This window comes from Onychostoma macrolepis, chromosome 11 (assembly GCF_012432095.1).
Source record: "Onychostoma macrolepis isolate SWU-2019 chromosome 11, ASM1243209v1, whole genome shotgun sequence".
Classification (NCBI taxonomy): Eukaryota; Metazoa; Chordata; class Actinopteri; order Cypriniformes; family Cyprinidae; genus Onychostoma; species Onychostoma macrolepis.
The window spans coordinates 10,744,860-10,763,464 of NC_081165.1; the positions used below are offsets into that span (position 1 = coordinate 10,744,860).

General features: G+C 33.8%; 1 protein-coding gene across 14 annotated transcripts in view; it reads left to right on the forward strand.

Annotated features, from left to right (window-relative positions):
* The window catches only part of cacna1da (calcium channel, voltage-dependent, L type, alpha 1D subunit, a), a 128,785-nt gene that overhangs the window by 74,743 nt on the left and 35,437 nt on the right, over nt 1-18,605 (forward strand). For 6 of the 14 annotated variants that reach the window (XM_058792150.1, XM_058792151.1, XM_058792153.1 and 3 more), the window contains 22 exons: nt 128-215; nt 348-374; nt 2,554-2,714; nt 2,807-3,032; nt 3,121-3,328; nt 3,414-3,534; nt 4,374-4,464; nt 4,576-4,609; nt 4,701-4,731; nt 4,818-4,944; nt 5,877-6,006; nt 6,588-6,647; nt 6,723-6,782; nt 9,183-9,289; nt 10,245-10,332; nt 10,484-10,591; nt 10,869-10,921; nt 11,094-11,240; nt 12,249-12,450; nt 13,750-13,908; nt 14,316-14,426; nt 16,018-16,101. In XM_058792150.1, coding sequence (XP_058648133.1) covers nt 128-215; nt 348-374; nt 2,554-2,714; nt 2,807-3,032; nt 3,121-3,328; nt 3,414-3,534; nt 4,374-4,464; nt 4,576-4,609; nt 4,701-4,731; nt 4,818-4,944; nt 5,877-6,006; nt 6,588-6,647; nt 6,723-6,782; nt 9,183-9,289; nt 10,245-10,332; nt 10,484-10,591; nt 10,869-10,921; nt 11,094-11,240; nt 12,249-12,450; nt 13,750-13,908; nt 14,316-14,426; nt 16,018-16,101 — 2,423 coding nt within the window. The remainder of the gene's footprint in view (nt 1-127; nt 216-347; nt 375-2,553; nt 2,715-2,806; nt 3,033-3,120; nt 3,329-3,413; nt 3,535-4,373; nt 4,465-4,575; nt 4,610-4,700; nt 4,732-4,817; nt 4,945-5,876; nt 6,007-6,587; nt 6,648-6,722; nt 6,783-9,182; nt 9,290-10,244; nt 10,333-10,483; nt 10,592-10,868; nt 10,922-11,093; nt 11,241-12,248; nt 12,451-13,749; nt 13,909-14,315; nt 14,427-16,017; nt 16,102-18,605) is intronic. The other 8 variants (XM_058792155.1, XM_058792157.1, XM_058792156.1 and 5 more) reach the window with 6 other exon arrangements.

The window sequence follows — 18,605 nt, forward strand, 5'->3', positions numbered from 1 at the left end:
TGTCTCAATCTCATTATCTTGTTGAATGTTTTTTAAGTTTTTGCCCACTAATTCTTTCTTGGCAGAGTATGTGTGAAGTATGTGTTTTAATGTGTGTATGATGAACCTTGTGTTTGTGACACAATAGCGAGTATGCCGGCAAGTGAGACCGAATCCATGAATACAGAAAATGAGAAAGTGGAAGATGAGAAGGCAACATGTTGTGGCCCGACATGGTGAGAAAACACACAAATACACATTAATTTATATTTCATCAGTAATGAATACCAATTGTAATATGCTGTATCAAGAACATATGTGAATTTTCTGGTTTCTATTTTAACTTTACAATTTGTTTTCATTTACAGTCAAAAAATTTCAAAATCAAAGTTCAGGTCAGTAAAGTTGACATTAGCTCACGCTAATATTCATTTACAGTTTATTTACAGCTGCACGTTATTGCATGTATTTCTGTGAGTTTTCACTATCTTGCTAGCTAGCTAGCAACACTGAGATAGAATGCTAGACAGATAAAATGTTAGCTAGCTTGATAGCATTCTAGCATCTCGCTAGCTAGCCTTTTATCTGTCTATTCTATGTGTTGAGCATTCTGTCTGTTTAGCTTTCTAGAGAACATTCTAGCTAGCATTCTGTCATCTCAGTCTTTATATAGAAATCTTTCACCCTGCTCAAAAAAACAATAGACACTATCACAAATTTGTAATGATTTTACTGGTTATAATGGGACTTGTATTGGTTTTAATGGAAACTGTAATGGACCCTGTGGGTTTCTACTGTTAATTGGTCGCCTTCTATAGAGGGTATGCATTGACGTCACTTTCCCGCCGGAACACGCCCCCTCAGCAGGACTGAGTGGCAACAGAGCCTGCTGCATGACTGGATTTAATAGAAAAGCTGCAAAAACCTGAGAAAAACAAACAATAATCAGTTTAAACTAAAGTTTGGTGGACTCGATACAGTGTTCCTTACAACTTATCAATATCCTTGGATCACTGGATATTGATATGCAGCCAGGAATCATGTTTCCTGACATTTATATACTGTATGACTGATTTCAATGTCGGGGCAAATTTTGTAAATACATAATAGGTTGGTCTAAATCCGGTTGCTCACTTGTATCAATGATATATATATATATATATATATATATATATATATATATATATATATATATATATATCTTCAAATATGTCAGTGTCATTGTCAAATATGTCAGTGTCATTGTTCTGTGTCAAGATGCACACCTTAATGTTTTCATCTAAGACATTTTTGTAAAAGTTGCTTAAATATCTTTAATTTAACTAAGGCCTAGTCCTGGCTTAAAGGTCCCATGGCATGAAAATTTCACTTTATGAGGTTTTTTAACATTAATATGAGTTCCCCTAGCCTGCCTATGGCCCCCCAGTGGCTAGAAATGGCGATAGGTGTAAACCGAGCCCTGGGTATCCTGCTTTGCCTTTGAGAAAATGAAAGCTCAGATGGCCCAATCTGGAATCTTCCCTTTATGTCGTCATACGGGGAAAGGTTACCTCCCCTTTCTCTGCTTTGCCCGCCCATGAGAAAATTAGCTACTACCGTGCGACGCGAGCGCAATATTTTTTTTTCCTCGAGAGACATCATTGCTTGCAAACGAGCGAAGCATTGTTCTGAGCGTTGCTCAGTGTTTGGATGTACAAATGAACAAATGAACACCAAAGTATATTTTTAGTTCCTTCATCCGAGCCTAATGCTAGCATTAGCTACATGATAATAACTGTAACAGCATACATAAACAAACCAACTAAAGTACCGTATCCAGACACAATATTTTAAACTAACCATTCGGAGACGTCCTGCTGTAGCCGCTGATCAGATTCTGGGTCAAACTGAAAAGCTTAAATGACTGCGTGTCTATGAGCCATTGCGATACATCCACTGTCAACATTAGCGCATGGTAGCACAAGCTGGTTAAGGCCACACCCCCACCCTCCACCTTGCCCCGCCTCTCTCATCCTTAAAGCTACAGACACAGAATGGCACGTCCTAAGGAAAGCTCATTGTGGGACTGACTCATAGTGGCTGAAATTCTGCACCAAGGCTAAATTTCGGCAAACAGACCTCAGATACAGTATTAGGGACCACTTAGGCCTATATAAAAGCATCCAAAAAGCAGCATGTCATGGGACCTTTAAGCTAAGCAACGTTTGTGAAACCGGGCCATAGGGTATGATTTAACCCAAAATTCAACATATTAAAGGAACACTCCACTTTTTTTGAAAATAGGCTCATTTTCCAACTCCCAAGAGTTAAACAGTTGAGTTTTACTGTTTTTGAATCCATTCAGTCGATCTCTAGTCTGGCGTTAGCACTTTTAGCGTAGCTCAGCATTTAGAGTTCTGTTTAGAGTTCTGCCTAATCTTTTAGTGTTTTGTCTAGCTCTCTCTCTATCTAGCATTCTATCTCTTTTGCGTTCTAGTGTTCTGTCTAGCATTCTTTTTTTTTATCTCCTTCTTTCAATGTAATTCTGTTGTAATTTTTTCTCTGTGTGTCTATGTTTTCTGACTTCTCTCTCAGTCGGCGCTGGCGTCGCTGGAACCGGTTGTGTCGGAGGAATTGTCGTTTGGCTGTGAAATCTGTGCCGTTCTATTGGCTGGTGATCATCCTGGTGTTCCTCAACACTTTGACCATCTCTTCAGAACATTACAACCAGCCCATGTGGCTAACGCAAGTCCAGGGTGAGCCCTGTATATGTTTGTGCTCTCACAATAAATCTAAAATGTATGTCTATGTCCTTTCGTCTTTCAACATCATTGGTTTTCTCCTGTAGATGTGGCCAATAAAGTGCTGCTGGCCCTGTTCACGTGTGAGATGTTGGTGAAGATGTACAGTCTGGGCCTGCAGGCTTATTTTGTGTCTCTGTTTAATCGCTTTGACTGCTTCGTGGTGTGTGGAGGCATCACAGAGACCATCCTAGTCGAGTTTGAAATCATGTCACCTTTAGGCATCTCAGTGTTTCGATGTGTGCGACTTCTCAGGATCTTTAAAGTCACACGGTAAGGAATGAAAATTATGTTAATGGAATATGATGAATTTTTGTATAGGGCACAGGACACTTTTAGATGGTTTGTTTTTTTGCCTTAGTCATTGGGCGTCTCTCAGTAACTTGGTGGCGTCTCTGCTGAACTCCATGAAGTCCATCGCTTCTCTACTGCTGCTGCTCTTCCTCTTCATCATCATCTTCAGCCTCCTCGGTATGCAGGTATTCGGCGGCAAGTTTAACTTCGACGAGACACAAACGAAGAGGAGCACCTTTGACAACTTCCCTCAGGCCTTGCTCACTGTGTTTCAGGTCTGTCTGTGTGCATCTGTTAAGTCTTTAGATTTGATTTTGATGGGATATGTGTTTACTCTGACATGTGATGTGTTGTTTTCAGATCCTGACTGGTGAAGACTGGAATGCCGTCATGTACGATGGAATTATGGCGTACGGCGGCCCATCATCGTCAGGAATGATTGTGTGCATCTACTTTATCATTCTCTTCATCTGTGGAAACTGTATCCTCTTACTGCTGCTGACTTACTAAACAAAAACAAAAAAAAACTAAATTTCCTTAAGGAGACAGTTCATCTACTGGTGGTAATCTAGGTTTATTTTTTTTAAAGAAATTAACACATTTTATTCAGTAAAGACGCATTAAATTGATCAAAAGTGACAGAAATAGTTTGTAACCTTCTGTAGTCTTTCAAATAAATGTTCTTTTTATTTTTATGTAAATGCATATAACTTTTTAGTCACCCTGAAAAAATACGCTGCATCACTGTTTCCCCACAAATAATAAGCAGCTTTGCCATCACAGGAATAATTTTAAAATATATTCAAATTTAAAATATACATATTTTTAAATTGTAATAATATTTCACAAAATTACTGTTTTTAATGTATTTTTTAATCAAATAAATGCAGCCTGGGTGTGCATAAGACATTTCTTTAAAAATATCCGTGGACAATGTGCAATTAAATTAATTTGGGAAATTGTTTTGATATAATCTGCACACAGGTATGCGGTTATTTGCCCCACAAAATACAAAAAGAGATTTTTTGAGCACTTTCCCACAGTTCACAGTGGCCCAAGTTGCCAAGATCCCAAAAAAATCAATACATATATTATACACAAACACATATTTTATGTATGTGTGTGTGTGTGTTCTATTTCAGAGCAAATACATACATCTCAAGACATACAGAATATTTTAAAAAGACTAAAAGTATTGCATTTTCACATTTTGCTTTCAGAATTGCAAGTATTCCATTGCATTTTATCCCAGATAGACTGTTTGTTGTTTGCTTATGAGCATCATAATATTGTTGGTTTTCTTAACACATTGACACCTAGACATTCTTCTGAATGTGTTCTTGGCTATCGCTGTGGACAACCTTGCCGATGCAGAGTCTCTGAACACAGACAACGATGATAAGAAGAAAGGGTAAATGATAAAAGCTTGTAGAGGTCATTTAATCTGACATTGAGGGCCTGGATCTGGTTTCTGCTGCTTGTGTGTTGCATTTTTCAGTGTGTTTGTTTTCTTTTTTCCAAGTGATGAAATCGAGGAAAATGAAGATGATGCCAAGGTAATTAGTTGTTTTTTGTTTGTGTGTGTTTGTATTTTATATTTTTCTGTGTTAGTAGTAGCATATAATAATATTGGCTTCTCTCCTTCAGGCTGGAGAGGAAGATGAGAAGGACAATGCAGGTAAAGAACTACATCTGCATGTATTTGCACATTGAAGATTATTTTTTTTAAAACTGCTTGTCCTGATCATCATGTCCATGTAACAGAGGAGGATGAAGAAGAGCCGGACGTTCCTGCGGGGCCCCGCCCACAGATCTCAGAGCTTGTTAAGAAAGAGAAAATCACGCCAATCCCAGAGGGCAGTGCATTCTTCATCTTTAGCAGCACAAACCCGTATGTGTCACATGGAAGTCTGCTCAGAATTACACAGAACCAGACAGGAGCAAAGAGACACGTAGACATTTACATACATATAAAATGAGTCGCTCTCATTTTATATTGCATTACATTTATCCAAAACTACTTGCATTGCATTCTAGGTATTCGTATCCGTTAATACTTTCCTAAGAACTGAACCCATTGTCCATTGCTACTATTTGAGTCAGTGTTATTTTAGTATTATTTATATAGCATTATAGCATTTATCAGTATTTTGAATTATATGTTTTATTTATATATTGAATTAAAAAATATATATATTTATTTTAATTTTAAATTTGATATATTAGTGTTGTCAAACGATTAATCGCATCCAAAATAAAAGATTTTGTTTAGATAATATATGTGTGTGTACTGCGTATATTTATTATGTATATATATACACACATGCATGTGTATATATAAGAAAAATATGTTGTTTGTACATTTAAAATATTTGTATATAATATCAATTATATGAATATAAATAAATACATGGAAAAATTTTCTAAATATATACTGTATTTGTGTCTGTATTTATATATACATAATAAATATAGACAGTATGCACACATATTAGCTTTAATTTATTTATATTTCAGTTTTAGTAATTTTAGTACTTATTTCGTTAAGTTTGTTTTTTAATCTGCTATCAATATTTTATTTTATTATATTTTTCAATTACTTTTACAATTCCTTGTATTTACATTAAATACACGTTTCTGATTACTATTTTCTAATTCTAGTTTCTAATGTCATAAGGCAACTGAATTTTTTTATTTTAAATACTTAGAATAGAATAGCCTTTAAAAAAACACATTTAAAGCTTCTGAACCCTGCAAACGCACTTAGAGTATTCGAGATGTGTCTCAGTGTGTCTTCTTCTCTTTCTCTCTCTCTGTCTGTAGAATTCGTGTTGCGTGCCACAAGCTGATAAACCACCACATCTTCACCAATCTCATCCTCGTTTTCATTATGTTAAGCTCCGCCTCCTTGGCAGCTGAGGACCCAATCAGAAACTTCTCTGCCCGGAATATTGTGAGTACAAATTGCACACACACAGACGTACACACAAACAATTTGGTTTGGTTACTTATTAATGTCCAAAACCTTGGACATTAATGAGTCACATGCTCAATCAATTCAACTAAAACAACACGGTAAGTGATATTTAATTGTTATCAAGTAAACTTTTTATTTGTTGTAAAAATACGACTTTATTTTTATTTATATATTTTTTATATTTCTTTTCTTTTCATTGACTCAGTGTACTCAGATTGTGAATATAATTCAATGTAAAAACGTATGATTAAATAAGAGTTTTCCAAAGCATTGTCAGATAATAAGATTTCAGTTAAGTTGTAAATGACTAGTTGCTTTGTGCGTCTGTTATTCCTTCATCTCGTCATGTTTGCTAACTCTTTTCCTTCAAACTAAGGAAGCTACCTTCACTGAAAGCGTAATGTTTTTGGGGTGTTACCGTTACAAACGCACTGGTACACCTGGAATAATGAACTGAACTAAACAACATATAGCTACAGTTCTAAATCTATTTCTATTCTGATAAGAAATGATGATTGCTGAATGTCCTTGTTAAACATGTACGTTGCTCTTTGCAGATACTTGGTTACTTTGACTATGCTTTCACGGCTATCTTTACTGTAGAGATCGTGTTAAAGGTAAATGTCCTGCCCTGTGCTGGTGTTGTGTGTGGTGTATGTGCAGTAACGCTGTAACCGTCTGGTTTATTCCAGGTCCTAGGCTATGCAGATTATGTCTTCACTAGTATGTTTACATTTGAGATCGTGTTGAAGGTAACCTCTCGGCACACAGGCCTGGCTGCATTATCTCCATGTGTGTCACCTGCTACTTCAGTACTACCTGGCTTGATCAATCTCTTTTCTTTCTCTTTTTTTAAACCATGGCACCTCTTTTACTAAAAGACTAAAAGAAAAGAAATGTTTCAGAACATGAAAGCACATCTTCATCAAACAAAGCACAAGAGTTGTCAGGTTTTCAGCTTTCTTTTGGGGAGAAACGACAGGGCTTGAACTCAACCCTGATTGGTCAAAGTGGGGTTAAGGAAGTTTGGAGAAATCACACAGGATGTGTCTGTGAAACTAAAATGCTTTTTGTTGAGGAAAGAAAATAATTTCAAAAAGACGAAACTATGCAACTCTTTGTGATATGAGAACAACACTGCCTCTCTCATGCCTTCATAACCGATTGGCCCGTATCCAGTCCATAAAAGAGGGGGCAAATACAACCATGCTTGGACAGAACATGGTTCAAACCCCTTGACTGAGTGCATATCAATGCAATGTGACCTCCAGCGCTGAACGGGGCAGCACAGATATTTAATGAAGCTGCAGCAATTCGCTCTGTATTGTGGTTCTCAGAAAATCACAATACAGTTATATCCGTATTATTCCTATTCGTAGTATTTTATATATATATATATATATATATATATATATATATATATATATATATTTACTTTTAATTTATTTTTCAGTTTCAGTAATTTAACTGCCAGTATAGCATTTCCATACATTTTTAGGTTTACATTTTGATGTATATTTTATTTTATTTTTAGTTGCTTTGAGCTACAGTAATACAATTTGAGAAATTATTAGTAGCCTTCTATGGTAAAGAAGTTGTTTAGCCAGTAGAAGAGAAACACATTTTAAATTTGTTCCTGACATGATTGCTTTAGTTGCCAAAAATGTGTCACCACAAGTTTTAAGAACAAGAAAAACTTTAGAATGTAAGACTGTCATTCTTGCATACATACTTTTATTTATTTAATAACTTAAAAGCCAGTTTTTACACATTTGATGCTTTTGGACCCTGAACACACACATATATAGTATTCAAAATACAAAAAAACTGTACCCACAATTCAGTGTGCATGACTTGACCTTCTATTTCTAGTGTAATGTATTAACCCAGAAATAACTCATATTTTTCTTAATTACGTTTAACTAATTTTTGATCAGATTGCCAAAATGTAACGTATTTTCATACAAAATTGACATCAAAATATAAAATGCACACTATTTTCAAGATTCTAACTGGGCACCACTCACATGCAGTGTTTACAACGCTATTAGCATACTACTATTTGAAACGTTTATCATGTAACCGTTTTACATATTTATTAAATGAAAGTTTTATTGCCTTTAGTCCATGGCTATTAGCTATTATCAATTGGAAACATCGACATGCTGTAGAAAACAAGAAAACTGCACTTAACAAATGATTTTAATTGGGTCTTTTAAAGAACAGTAGGCAGTATACAGTGTGTACTGTGCATTATTTAGTAAATAGTATTCTAATGTAATATTCAGAACTTGGCCCTATTGTTTTGTGTAAAGATTATTATAAGTGCTATTCTTGGACCAGCAACTACTACTTCAAACATTTTAGGTAAAAAATTGTACAAGCATTTCATGAAACATTTTTATGTAGTTACCCAAAATTGGTCTCTGATCAGTGCTTGCCCTTCTAGTGTGTGGTTGCATCAGTATTCATATACATTCAGCAAATGACTCCTTTGCATTCATGATTTTGGAGCGACTTGCTTTGGTTTTGGCTGGTCTTTTCTCTGCCTGCTGAATATGAAGTTGCAGTAGGAGCTTTTTCCCCCTCTTTTCTTTACCGAATCTTGCCGAGGGAACAGGGAGCAATGTTCTCAAGGATAAAAAAAAAAAACGGCTCACATGAATGTGACAGTAAGGGAAGTTCTCATTTCAGATCGCCTAATAGATAGGTTGTTCCCTTTCTTTCTGACTCTTTCTGTCTTTTCTTGCTCTTTTGCCTTCTCCTCCTGTATTCTTTCTGTCGATCCTCATTTCTTCTGTCGTAATTTAGGCCCCTTCAAAGCTTGGCAACAAACAGCATGTTTTATTGCCGGGCCCCCTAGTGGCGGATTGTGAAACAGAGCTTACTACTACATTCATGTTGACTCAGGCCGTGAGGGTTTGGCGGAGTTAGTGCTAGGATCTCGCCTTTTGTCCAACTCCGAGCACGCCACCCTTAAAAAAGAGTGATATTAAGGAGTGTATATGTGTGTTTCTGTCTATACGGTTGTGTGTGTGTGTGTGTGTGTGTGAGAGTGTGTTCTCTGTCTGAGAGTGTGATTTGCTGTTCCTTATGTCTATGTCTTTCATTACGGTGGAGCAAGTTTTGACCGTCTATGCTTGTTTTGTCAGATGACCACGTATGGCGCGTTTCTCCACAAGGGGGCTTTCTGCAGGAACTACTTTAATCTTCTCGATCTGCTGGTGGTCGGCGTGTCACTGGTGTCCTTCGGAATTCAGTGAGTGATCGTTATATTTTAGGGTTGTGCGGTAAATTAATATAAAACCAGAATCACAATGTTGTGTTTTATTAAATTGGGATTATTAAATCCCAAAGGTTGAAATGTACTTAAATAAATATTTTATTTACAAATGCATTGTGTATATTATTATTATTATTATTATTAATTTTACAATTAAATATTACAAAGGTAATGTTTCTTATTTGAATATTTTGATTTTAAAATAATAATATACTTATAATACTATAATACATTTTTTTTTTTTTTTACAGTGAAATTACAATAGTAATCTTTTTGTTTTTTTTAAATATTTATATTTAGTAGTAATCAAATTGTTTCTTAAGGGCTCTAATTTCTACTTGATAGCAAAGTATTACAATATTAATATTTATTTTTTTGTTTGTTTTACATTTATTTTATAGTCATCTTATAAATAATTCCAAAACTTTTTTTGCCAAATAATGCCACACTACAGTCGATCTTTTCTTTTTTCTTTTTTTTAATTACATTTTAAATCACAACTGAATTTTTTATCAGAAAAATCACAGCTAGATTTTTTCCCTGATTGAAAGAGAGCTACATGACTTTACTCAAAGTTTGCCTTTTTTCTTTGCGGAGTTCTCAATTATATTTCATTTAAGTATCAATTTTTCCTCTGAACTTTTTTGGCAAAATACAGTAAGAGTTATGAAATAAATGTGTCTAACATGGCATAGATAAATTGGCCTAGTTGAGATAGGACAAGTTGGCCTGGTTTGGTTCTGGTCTAGCTGTTGGACTTCAGTATTCACAGAAGAAAAGACTTTTCATGGCTCCATGAAGCTAGATGATGAAGAAAGTCTTGCTAGTTAAGCTAGTTCAGAAACCTGTCGAAGACACCAGCATCATAAGCATGGATTTCTTTCTCCGTTTTGTATGTTTTTGGTAACTTGTATGCCTCTGTCTCCTGCAGATCGTCGGCCATCTCAGTGGTGAAGATTCTGAGGGTTCTTAGAGTGCTGCGTCCACTCAGGGCCATAAACAGAGCTAAAGGACTGAAGGTTCTGCCCACTGCTTTCCTTTGTCTTCAGGAAATATGAATGTTAATATGATTCATTGGAACAGGGCTTAAGTGCCCTGCCAGCTGTTTAAGCAACTATAAATTTTACATTTGTCTGACAGCCTCTGAGCTTTGTCCTTTGTTTTCTGCAGCATGTGGTCCAGTGTGTGTTTGTGGCCATCAGAACTATTGGAAACATCATGATTGTCACCACACTGTTACAGTTCATGTTTGCCTGCATTGGTGTACAGCTCTTCAAGGTAAACTATTTTTAACTTTTTTTTTTTTTTTTTTGTGTTTATGAAGTAAGTGCTCACCCAGGCTGCATTTATCCGTTTGATAAAAATAAAAACACTAAATGTAATTTATTCCTGTGATGGTAAAGCTGAATTTTCATTATCATTACTCCAGTCTTCACATGATCCTTCAGAAATCATTCTGATACACTGATTTGCTGTTCAAGAAACATTGCTCATTATTATCAATGTTGAAAACAGTTGGGCTGCTTAATATTTAATATTTCTTCTTTTTCTTCAGGGGAAGTTTTATCGTTGTAATGATGACACCAAGCCCAGCCCAGAGGAGTGCAAGTGAGTCTGAACATTTTAATCATCGCTAATATTAACTACTTAACATCATGCCTTTCTTAAATAAGCCTTTCTAATAAGACTACTTGCTTTCACAGCATTTACAGTTATTGTAATAACATTTACAAAAGGAAACAGCTGTTAGTGAGGTTAAATAAAGTTTTCTCTCTCTCAGGGGAACATATATCTTGTATAAGGAAGGAGACGTGAACCAGCCAGTCATTCAGAAGCGCCATTGGCACAACAGCGATTTCAACTTTGATAACGTGCTCATGGCCATGATGGCTCTATTCACAGTGTCCACGTTTGAAGGCTGGCCAGCGTAAGCATTCAACAATACAACATAATATACATCAGTGTATATATAATGTTTTTTTAATCTTATTTTGCTGTTTTATGTTGTTTTATTTTGTGCACCTTAATATACATCAGATACAGAATAGCACCTTTATTTTAGTATATTTTACGATTTTATTTAATTATTTTGCTTGACCTTTGCTTGATGTTTATTTTATTGTATTTTTATGCACCTTAGAAATCAAACATGGCATCTTTTTTTATGATTCGTAATATAAATCAGATATAGAATAGCACTATATATTTTTTTATATTTTATATTTTTCATTCACCTAATTGTAGATCAGATATAGAATAGCACATTTTATTCTATTTTTTTATGCACTTCAATATTTATATATCAGATATAGAATAGCTTATTTTTTATGTTATTTTGTTGTTATATTATGCACCTTATTATAGCTCAGATATAGAATAAGAGCTTTGTTTAATTTTATTTTTGTAGACAATAAATACTGAGCACATATATAAAACATTAATTTTTTTACTCTTTATTCATTAAACATCCATTTAAAAAGGAACAAAAATTGCAGCAATAATCAGAAGCCTATTATTTTCCAACCTATAGTTTTGTGTGTCAGCATTAGTCTGTAATATTAGCGATATTGGTTCTTGTATTGCATGTTCTTACTCAGACAGTCAAGTTTCCATTTTCAGAACCACAGGGGAAATGAACGAGTGTGTTATTGTGTTTTTTGTGTTTGTATTGGCGCTGTTGGTAAGTGCCACTGTGAACTCGATGCCAACAGTAGCACGCTGTCCCTGTAATTACAACACCACACTGCTTCAAATGTTCTGTTAGTTTAACACGCACTTAGTTTCACACACACACACACACACACACACACACGCACACACACACACTGTGACAGAATAACACAATATAGCTGTTCTGTAACTGTGGGTGATGAAGTACACTTTTTCCTCGGCTCTCATTTCTTTTAGTTTACTTCTACATTTTGTCTTTCCTAAGGTTGTTGTACAAGGCCATAGACTCCAACCGGGAGAACTTGGGTCCCATCTACAACTACCGTGTGGAGATTTCCATCTTCTTCATCATCTACATTATCATCATCGCCTTCTTCATGATGAACATCTTCGTGGGTTTCGTCATCGTGACCTTTCAGGAACAGGGAGAGAAAGAGTACAAGAACTGTGAGCTGGACAAGAACCAGGTAAGAGAAGACACAATAATAGTATATGTGGAGCAAGGGACGTGTCACAAACCATAGTGTGCTGCTTATTTAGACTGTATCTTTAAGCATCATAAGTTCGCTCCCAGTGCAAAATCAATGCAACAAAAAGGATCCCTCATTTTTAAATCTAAGCTACTGTTGCATATATCCTTAACGGATTTTATTTTTATTTTAGTATTTGTGTACTTATATCAAAACCAGCAAGGAGCAATAATATGTAAGTGCTGTGATAAGTCTTGGTTAGCCTAACGCAGTATACGTAGCAAAGTTTTTTTTTAAATATTTATAATAAATAAAAAGAAAACAAGTAGATAGAATAGAAAAAGAATAGAGAATGCTAGTGTTAGAGGCTCTTTTTTTTTTTAAAGAAAGCAAGTAGTTAGAATAGAAATAGAATATATATCATTTATAAATATTTTAAATGTATATTTTTAATTAATATTATAATGTTTAGCTTTTATTTTTAGATTTTTAGTTTTTATTTTAAATTTAGTTACATTTAATTAATAATATTATGTGCTTTTGTCATTTTTCATATTTCTATTTCTAAAGCTTTATTTTTATTTCAGGTCATTTTTAGTAATTTTAATACTTAAACTCAGTTATCAGGCCACATTGCTAATTTGAATATTTTATATATATATATATATATATATATATATATATATATATATATATAAAATTGTAATTTTATTTTTCAGATTTTTTGTTTCTTTATTTATAACTATTTATTTCAGTTAATTGCCAGTGCAATATTTCTCATTCTAAAAATCTTAGTTTTTCAACTTCAGCTTAAGCTTTATTCCAACATAAATTTTATTATTTAAAAATAAAAATTATTATATAACAGTTGAATTTTTAGCTAGCAATAACAACACTGATTGCGAAGATTCAAAATGTTAATTCAAGATGGTGGATCAATTATAACTTTCATTCAGAACTGAAAAGTAATGGTAAACGAATTATTTGAGTCAATATTTCTGACAGTTTTCTTTGTGCTTTTTTGGCATTTTATTGCTTAGCACCTGCTAACATCAGCTGTGAATGTTAGTTGAGTTTCTAGTGCTCCATTTCAGTGCCACCTATATAGACAACGTTTGAACTTAATAAGGTTCAGAACCAAGCCATTGAGTTTCTGCAGGTTTTTTGTTACTGTATTCTGTTAATTATTATGCATATGAGCTGACGTCCACTTAATTTCAAATTTAAGATAAAATCCAAAACCCTGTATGTTAGTTGACAGAATGAAAAGCATGGTTTCATCTGTGTGCTCCTCAGCGTCAGTGTGTGGAGTATGCGTTAAAAGCGCGTCCTCTCAGGAGGTACATCCCAAAGAACCCGTATCAGTATAAGTTCTGGTATGTGGTGAACTCCACCGGCTTCGAGTACATCATGTTTGTCCTGATCTTACTCAACACCATCTGTCTCGCCGTTCAGGTAACTTTCTTTATTCTTACATATTTAATTATTATTATTATTATTATTATTTTAGTAATATATATTTTACATATTGTAGTTACTAACTGCATATCTACAGTATATATTTACAAATTGAACAAAATAAATATTTGTATATTTATTTATTTGTCAAACATTATTTACATACTATTATAGCATTTATTGATATTTTGAAATAGTTTTTATTTTATCATTTTAATTTAAGTATTTTTATGTGCTTTTGCCTTATTAGTTTTAAATATTTGTATTTAACTTTATTTTTATGTATTTTAATTTTAGTTAACGGAGTGTATAGTAATTTTTGTCCAATAAATTGCTGTTTCACATTTCTACAATATATTCCATTAGCATTTCTACAATTTTATATCACACATTTCTTTGTCCAGCACTATGGCCAGTCCGAGCTGTTCAATTATGTTATGGACATCCTGAATATGGTCTTCACTGCCGTCTTCACTGTGGAGATGGTACTCAAACTGATCGCCTTCAAACCCCGGGTGAGTAATTCAAACACACAGATGCAGCCGTCACACATTATCACATAATTTCCCATTTGGACATTCATAACAGCGCAGTATAAATACGCTTCCCTTCTCAATATATCATACTGTTCCACTTATATCATCCCAATTTTCTCATGTTAACATCCCTCTGCCCCACTGTCCACTTTGACACATGCAGATTTGTGTTGAGAAGAAGGACAGAATGCTAGTAAGCAGCTCAGTGTGATTTGCAGTGCTGTCGTTTTCAGCTTTTCTGTGTGGTGTGACTAGCAGTGTTTCTTTAACTCATTCAGTCTTTAAACTGACAACAGTAGAAGACAAATGCATAAAGTCCTTATTGTATAAAATACTGTAGTAAACTTTCTATTTAATATTAATACTTTGTGTTGATTGATGCTGTAATAAATAACCCAGCTAACAAGGAATGTTCTCAGAACTAACAGGCTAACATTCTGACTTCTCTCATGTTATAAAATATGAAAGTTTGTTCCGGTCATTAATAACATTATCAGCACAAAAATGTTATTTATTCATGAAACATTTTAGACATTTGTCTAATGTATTTTTTTCTTTTTCTTTTTTAACATTACTACTATTGATTTTTACCATCTGAACATTCAAAAGAAACATTTCCATTATGTTTGCAAAATGACAATTTAGCAATCCCTTGTTGTTTTTCTAACATTCAGGGGGGAAAAAATCATTTAATTGAGATTCTATTAAATTTTTTATAGTTTATATATTATATATTTTTTAAATATTTTCTGTTTTAATTTGAACATTTATTAACATTTTACTGATTTTGTTTTGCTTTGTCATTTTTATTTCTTTTAATGTCAGCTCTTAATTTAACTTAATTTATTCAAATTAAAAATTATATGAAAATTTGAAATGTTGCCTTGGTGAAATAGAATAGAATAAATCTTAAATATCTTAAAAATTTAAAACTGAATAAAAAAGGTGTTTCTATGTTGTATTTCCTATAGTTTATTATTATTATTATTATTTTATTTTTGAAATCAGAATTTTGTTGTTGTTGTATGGTTTAACTTTGTTTTAGTTTACCATAGTTCAAACAACCAATAAATAATGTTTTTACAAAAAAGAGCATTTTTTCTGAGAACATTCAGAAATAATGTTTTCATAATTTGATTTTTAGAATGCATTGTTTGTTAGCTGGGAAGAATTTCTGCATAATCAGATATGTACAGCAACGTATTGGTAATCATCACACATATTTTCTGGCCGTCCGCCCCTTTGCGTTTCTCAGGGGTATTTTGGGGACGCCTGGAACGTCTTTGACGCTTTGGTTGTGATCGGCAGCATTGTAGACATAGTGCTGAGTGAGATTGATGTAAGTACAGCAAAGTTGTAGGCCCTGTCCCCTCTAATATCCGCTCACCCATCTCAGCCCTTTACTTCAGACAGACTCGCTTTCAGCTCGGGATGAGCTACTTTTCAACTGACAGCTGATTTCTTTGACTGCTGAGATCTAACATCTGTATTTCTTTCTTTTCACCCTCATTTTATCTCCATTCATTTCTTTCCCCCTCCTCCTTGTGTGTGGTGTGTCTTTTATTAACAGCATTATTTCACTGACGCATGGAACACGTTTGACGCCTTAATTGTTGTCGGTAGCGTCGTAGATATTGCTATCACTGAAGTCAACGTAAGTACAACCGTCTTCCCCTTTCTGAGTTTAGAAGCCTTGCAAGAAAACCATGTCTGGTGCCCAACACAAATTCTATCCACAAGAGTATATGTTAACTAGATATATACATGAGTTACCTCTGTGCAGTCTCCATGAAATCAAAATGTTTTGTGGCTTTTAGTCTGTCTGTTTGCACTGAGATATAAAATCTACATTTGAAAAATAAATATATAAATAAATATATATATATATATATATATATATATATATATATATATATATACACACACACACACACACACACACACATATCTGCAGTATATATTTAAATGTAACATATATTTTTATATATATTTTGTATATTTAATTATACAAGTCAAACGTTATTTATAAACTATTATAGGGTTTATTGTTATTTTGAAATAGCTTTTATTTGATCATTTTAATATAAGTTTTAGTATTTTTATGTGCTTTTGCCTTAGTTGTAAATAATTCTATTTCAATTTATTTTTATTTAATTTAGTTCAAATTAACTGTTTCCAATTGTAATAAATTTTAAAACGTAATTTATTCTTGTGATGCAAAGCTGAATTTTCAGCATCATTATTCCAGCCTTCAGTGTCACATGATCCTTCGGAAATCATTCTAATATGCTGATTTGCTTCCCAGTAAACATTTCTTATTATCAGAAATGTCAAACGAGACCATTTTACAGGATTCTTTGATGAGCAGGAAGTTAAAAAAAACAGCATTTATTTAAAATAGTAATTTTGTAACATTATAAATGTCTTTACTGTCACATTTGATCAATTTAATGCATCTTTTATGAATAAAAAAAAAAATTAGTTTAGTTCCCCCCCAAAAAAAAAATCTTACTGACTTATATGATATGATTGACATTTCAAATAAGATGAAATCTTATATGAAATGTACAGTATTAATATTACCATGAACTGCATATACCAGAAATAGGCTAAATTATTAACATCACATGACAGTAAAATTTTGTGAAAGCATAACAGCTAAGAAAATGGCACTGATGTTTTTTGCAAGGTTTCGCTATATGTTGTGTCTTTGATGTGAATTGAGGTCGTACAGCTAACCTTAATGTAAATTAACAGTCACACTTTCTGTTTCCCCTGCTTAACTGAGATAAAAACCCTGAGGACTCTGCTGCTGAGAAATGAACCAAAATCTCGTACTTTGCTTTTTGTGTTTGTTGACCATCAATTTGTGGTCTCACATCCAAATGTGTGTAAATGCAGTCAGAACTGCAGAAATCCATCAGCTGGTTTCTCTAACGCTTGTTCTTCCATTCTGTCTCCATAGAAACTTGTAGAGGCAAGTATGGCAAGATGTGATCTCCTGTTTGCTTGTGTTCTGCTTCATAATGACTTGATTCCTTGAAGTGCTTGTCAAAAGTTTGACAATATTGTGCTAGTTTAAGAGTTTTCATCAAGATCAGTTCAGAAAAAAAGAGCATATTTGTGCTTTGCTGATTTTGTGTAATGAAGTAAAGCCCCCATGCCTTGGCTTTACTGATTACAAGCCAAATCAGCATTAATGATTAGTTATTGTGGGCAGGAAGGTTGATGAATTGTTAAAGGAACAGACCATCACTTTTTGGCATCACACTTAAAATGTTCAGCAACAAACTAAGTTGATGTGGAAACTTCAACAGCTTAATTGTCTGCTTGTACAAATAGAACGGATTCTAGAGTTTTGTTAATAATTTCAGTGTATTTTTATACGAATATCGTTAATATTTTGAATCAGATTTAAAATTTAGATGATCAGTTTTCAATTTAGTTGACATTTTAGTAATTTTGTTTTGTGCTGTCATTTTATTATTAGTCATTTTTATTTAACTTTAGTTTTATTAATTTTAATGCTTTTATTTCATTTAGTCATCATTGCTGTTTTTTAAGTTTATGTTTTTCTTTATTTTATTTAATTTTTTATATATATCAGGGTGTCCGCGGGTCCTTAAAAAGTTTTAAAATGTCTTAAATTCAGATTCGATGGGTCTTAAATTTTTGGTCACATTACCGATAAAACATATATTTAGTCTGACGACAGACCAAAGATTTTTTTCTCCCACCGCAGTAGTTACTGCATCATCAGACAGAATGATTCTTCTGATTTTATTACATTCAGCGTAAACAGCGATTGATTATGGATAGTGTATTTCTGGAATTAAGGTCGCGCTGTTGAGGCTCTGTCGCTGCCTGTCTCTTTGTGAGACTTCAAAACAACAGCACACAAAAAGAAACTCAATTCCTCAATTTTTTTAAGTTAAGTCAACTTATCACTTTTTACAGTGTATGTTACTTACATTTTAGACGCAGTATTTACTGTTTTGTCCTATTTCACCAACGAAAATAGTTCCAACCAAAGATCACCGCAGAAGTATAGAGAATGTGAAGGTGACGTCACGCCGCGTAGAGTTCCGGGAAACTGCTTTGTTTATCCGCCATTTTGAGAGGATCGCGCTGCCGTTCCGCTGTTGAGTTCAGGGCAGT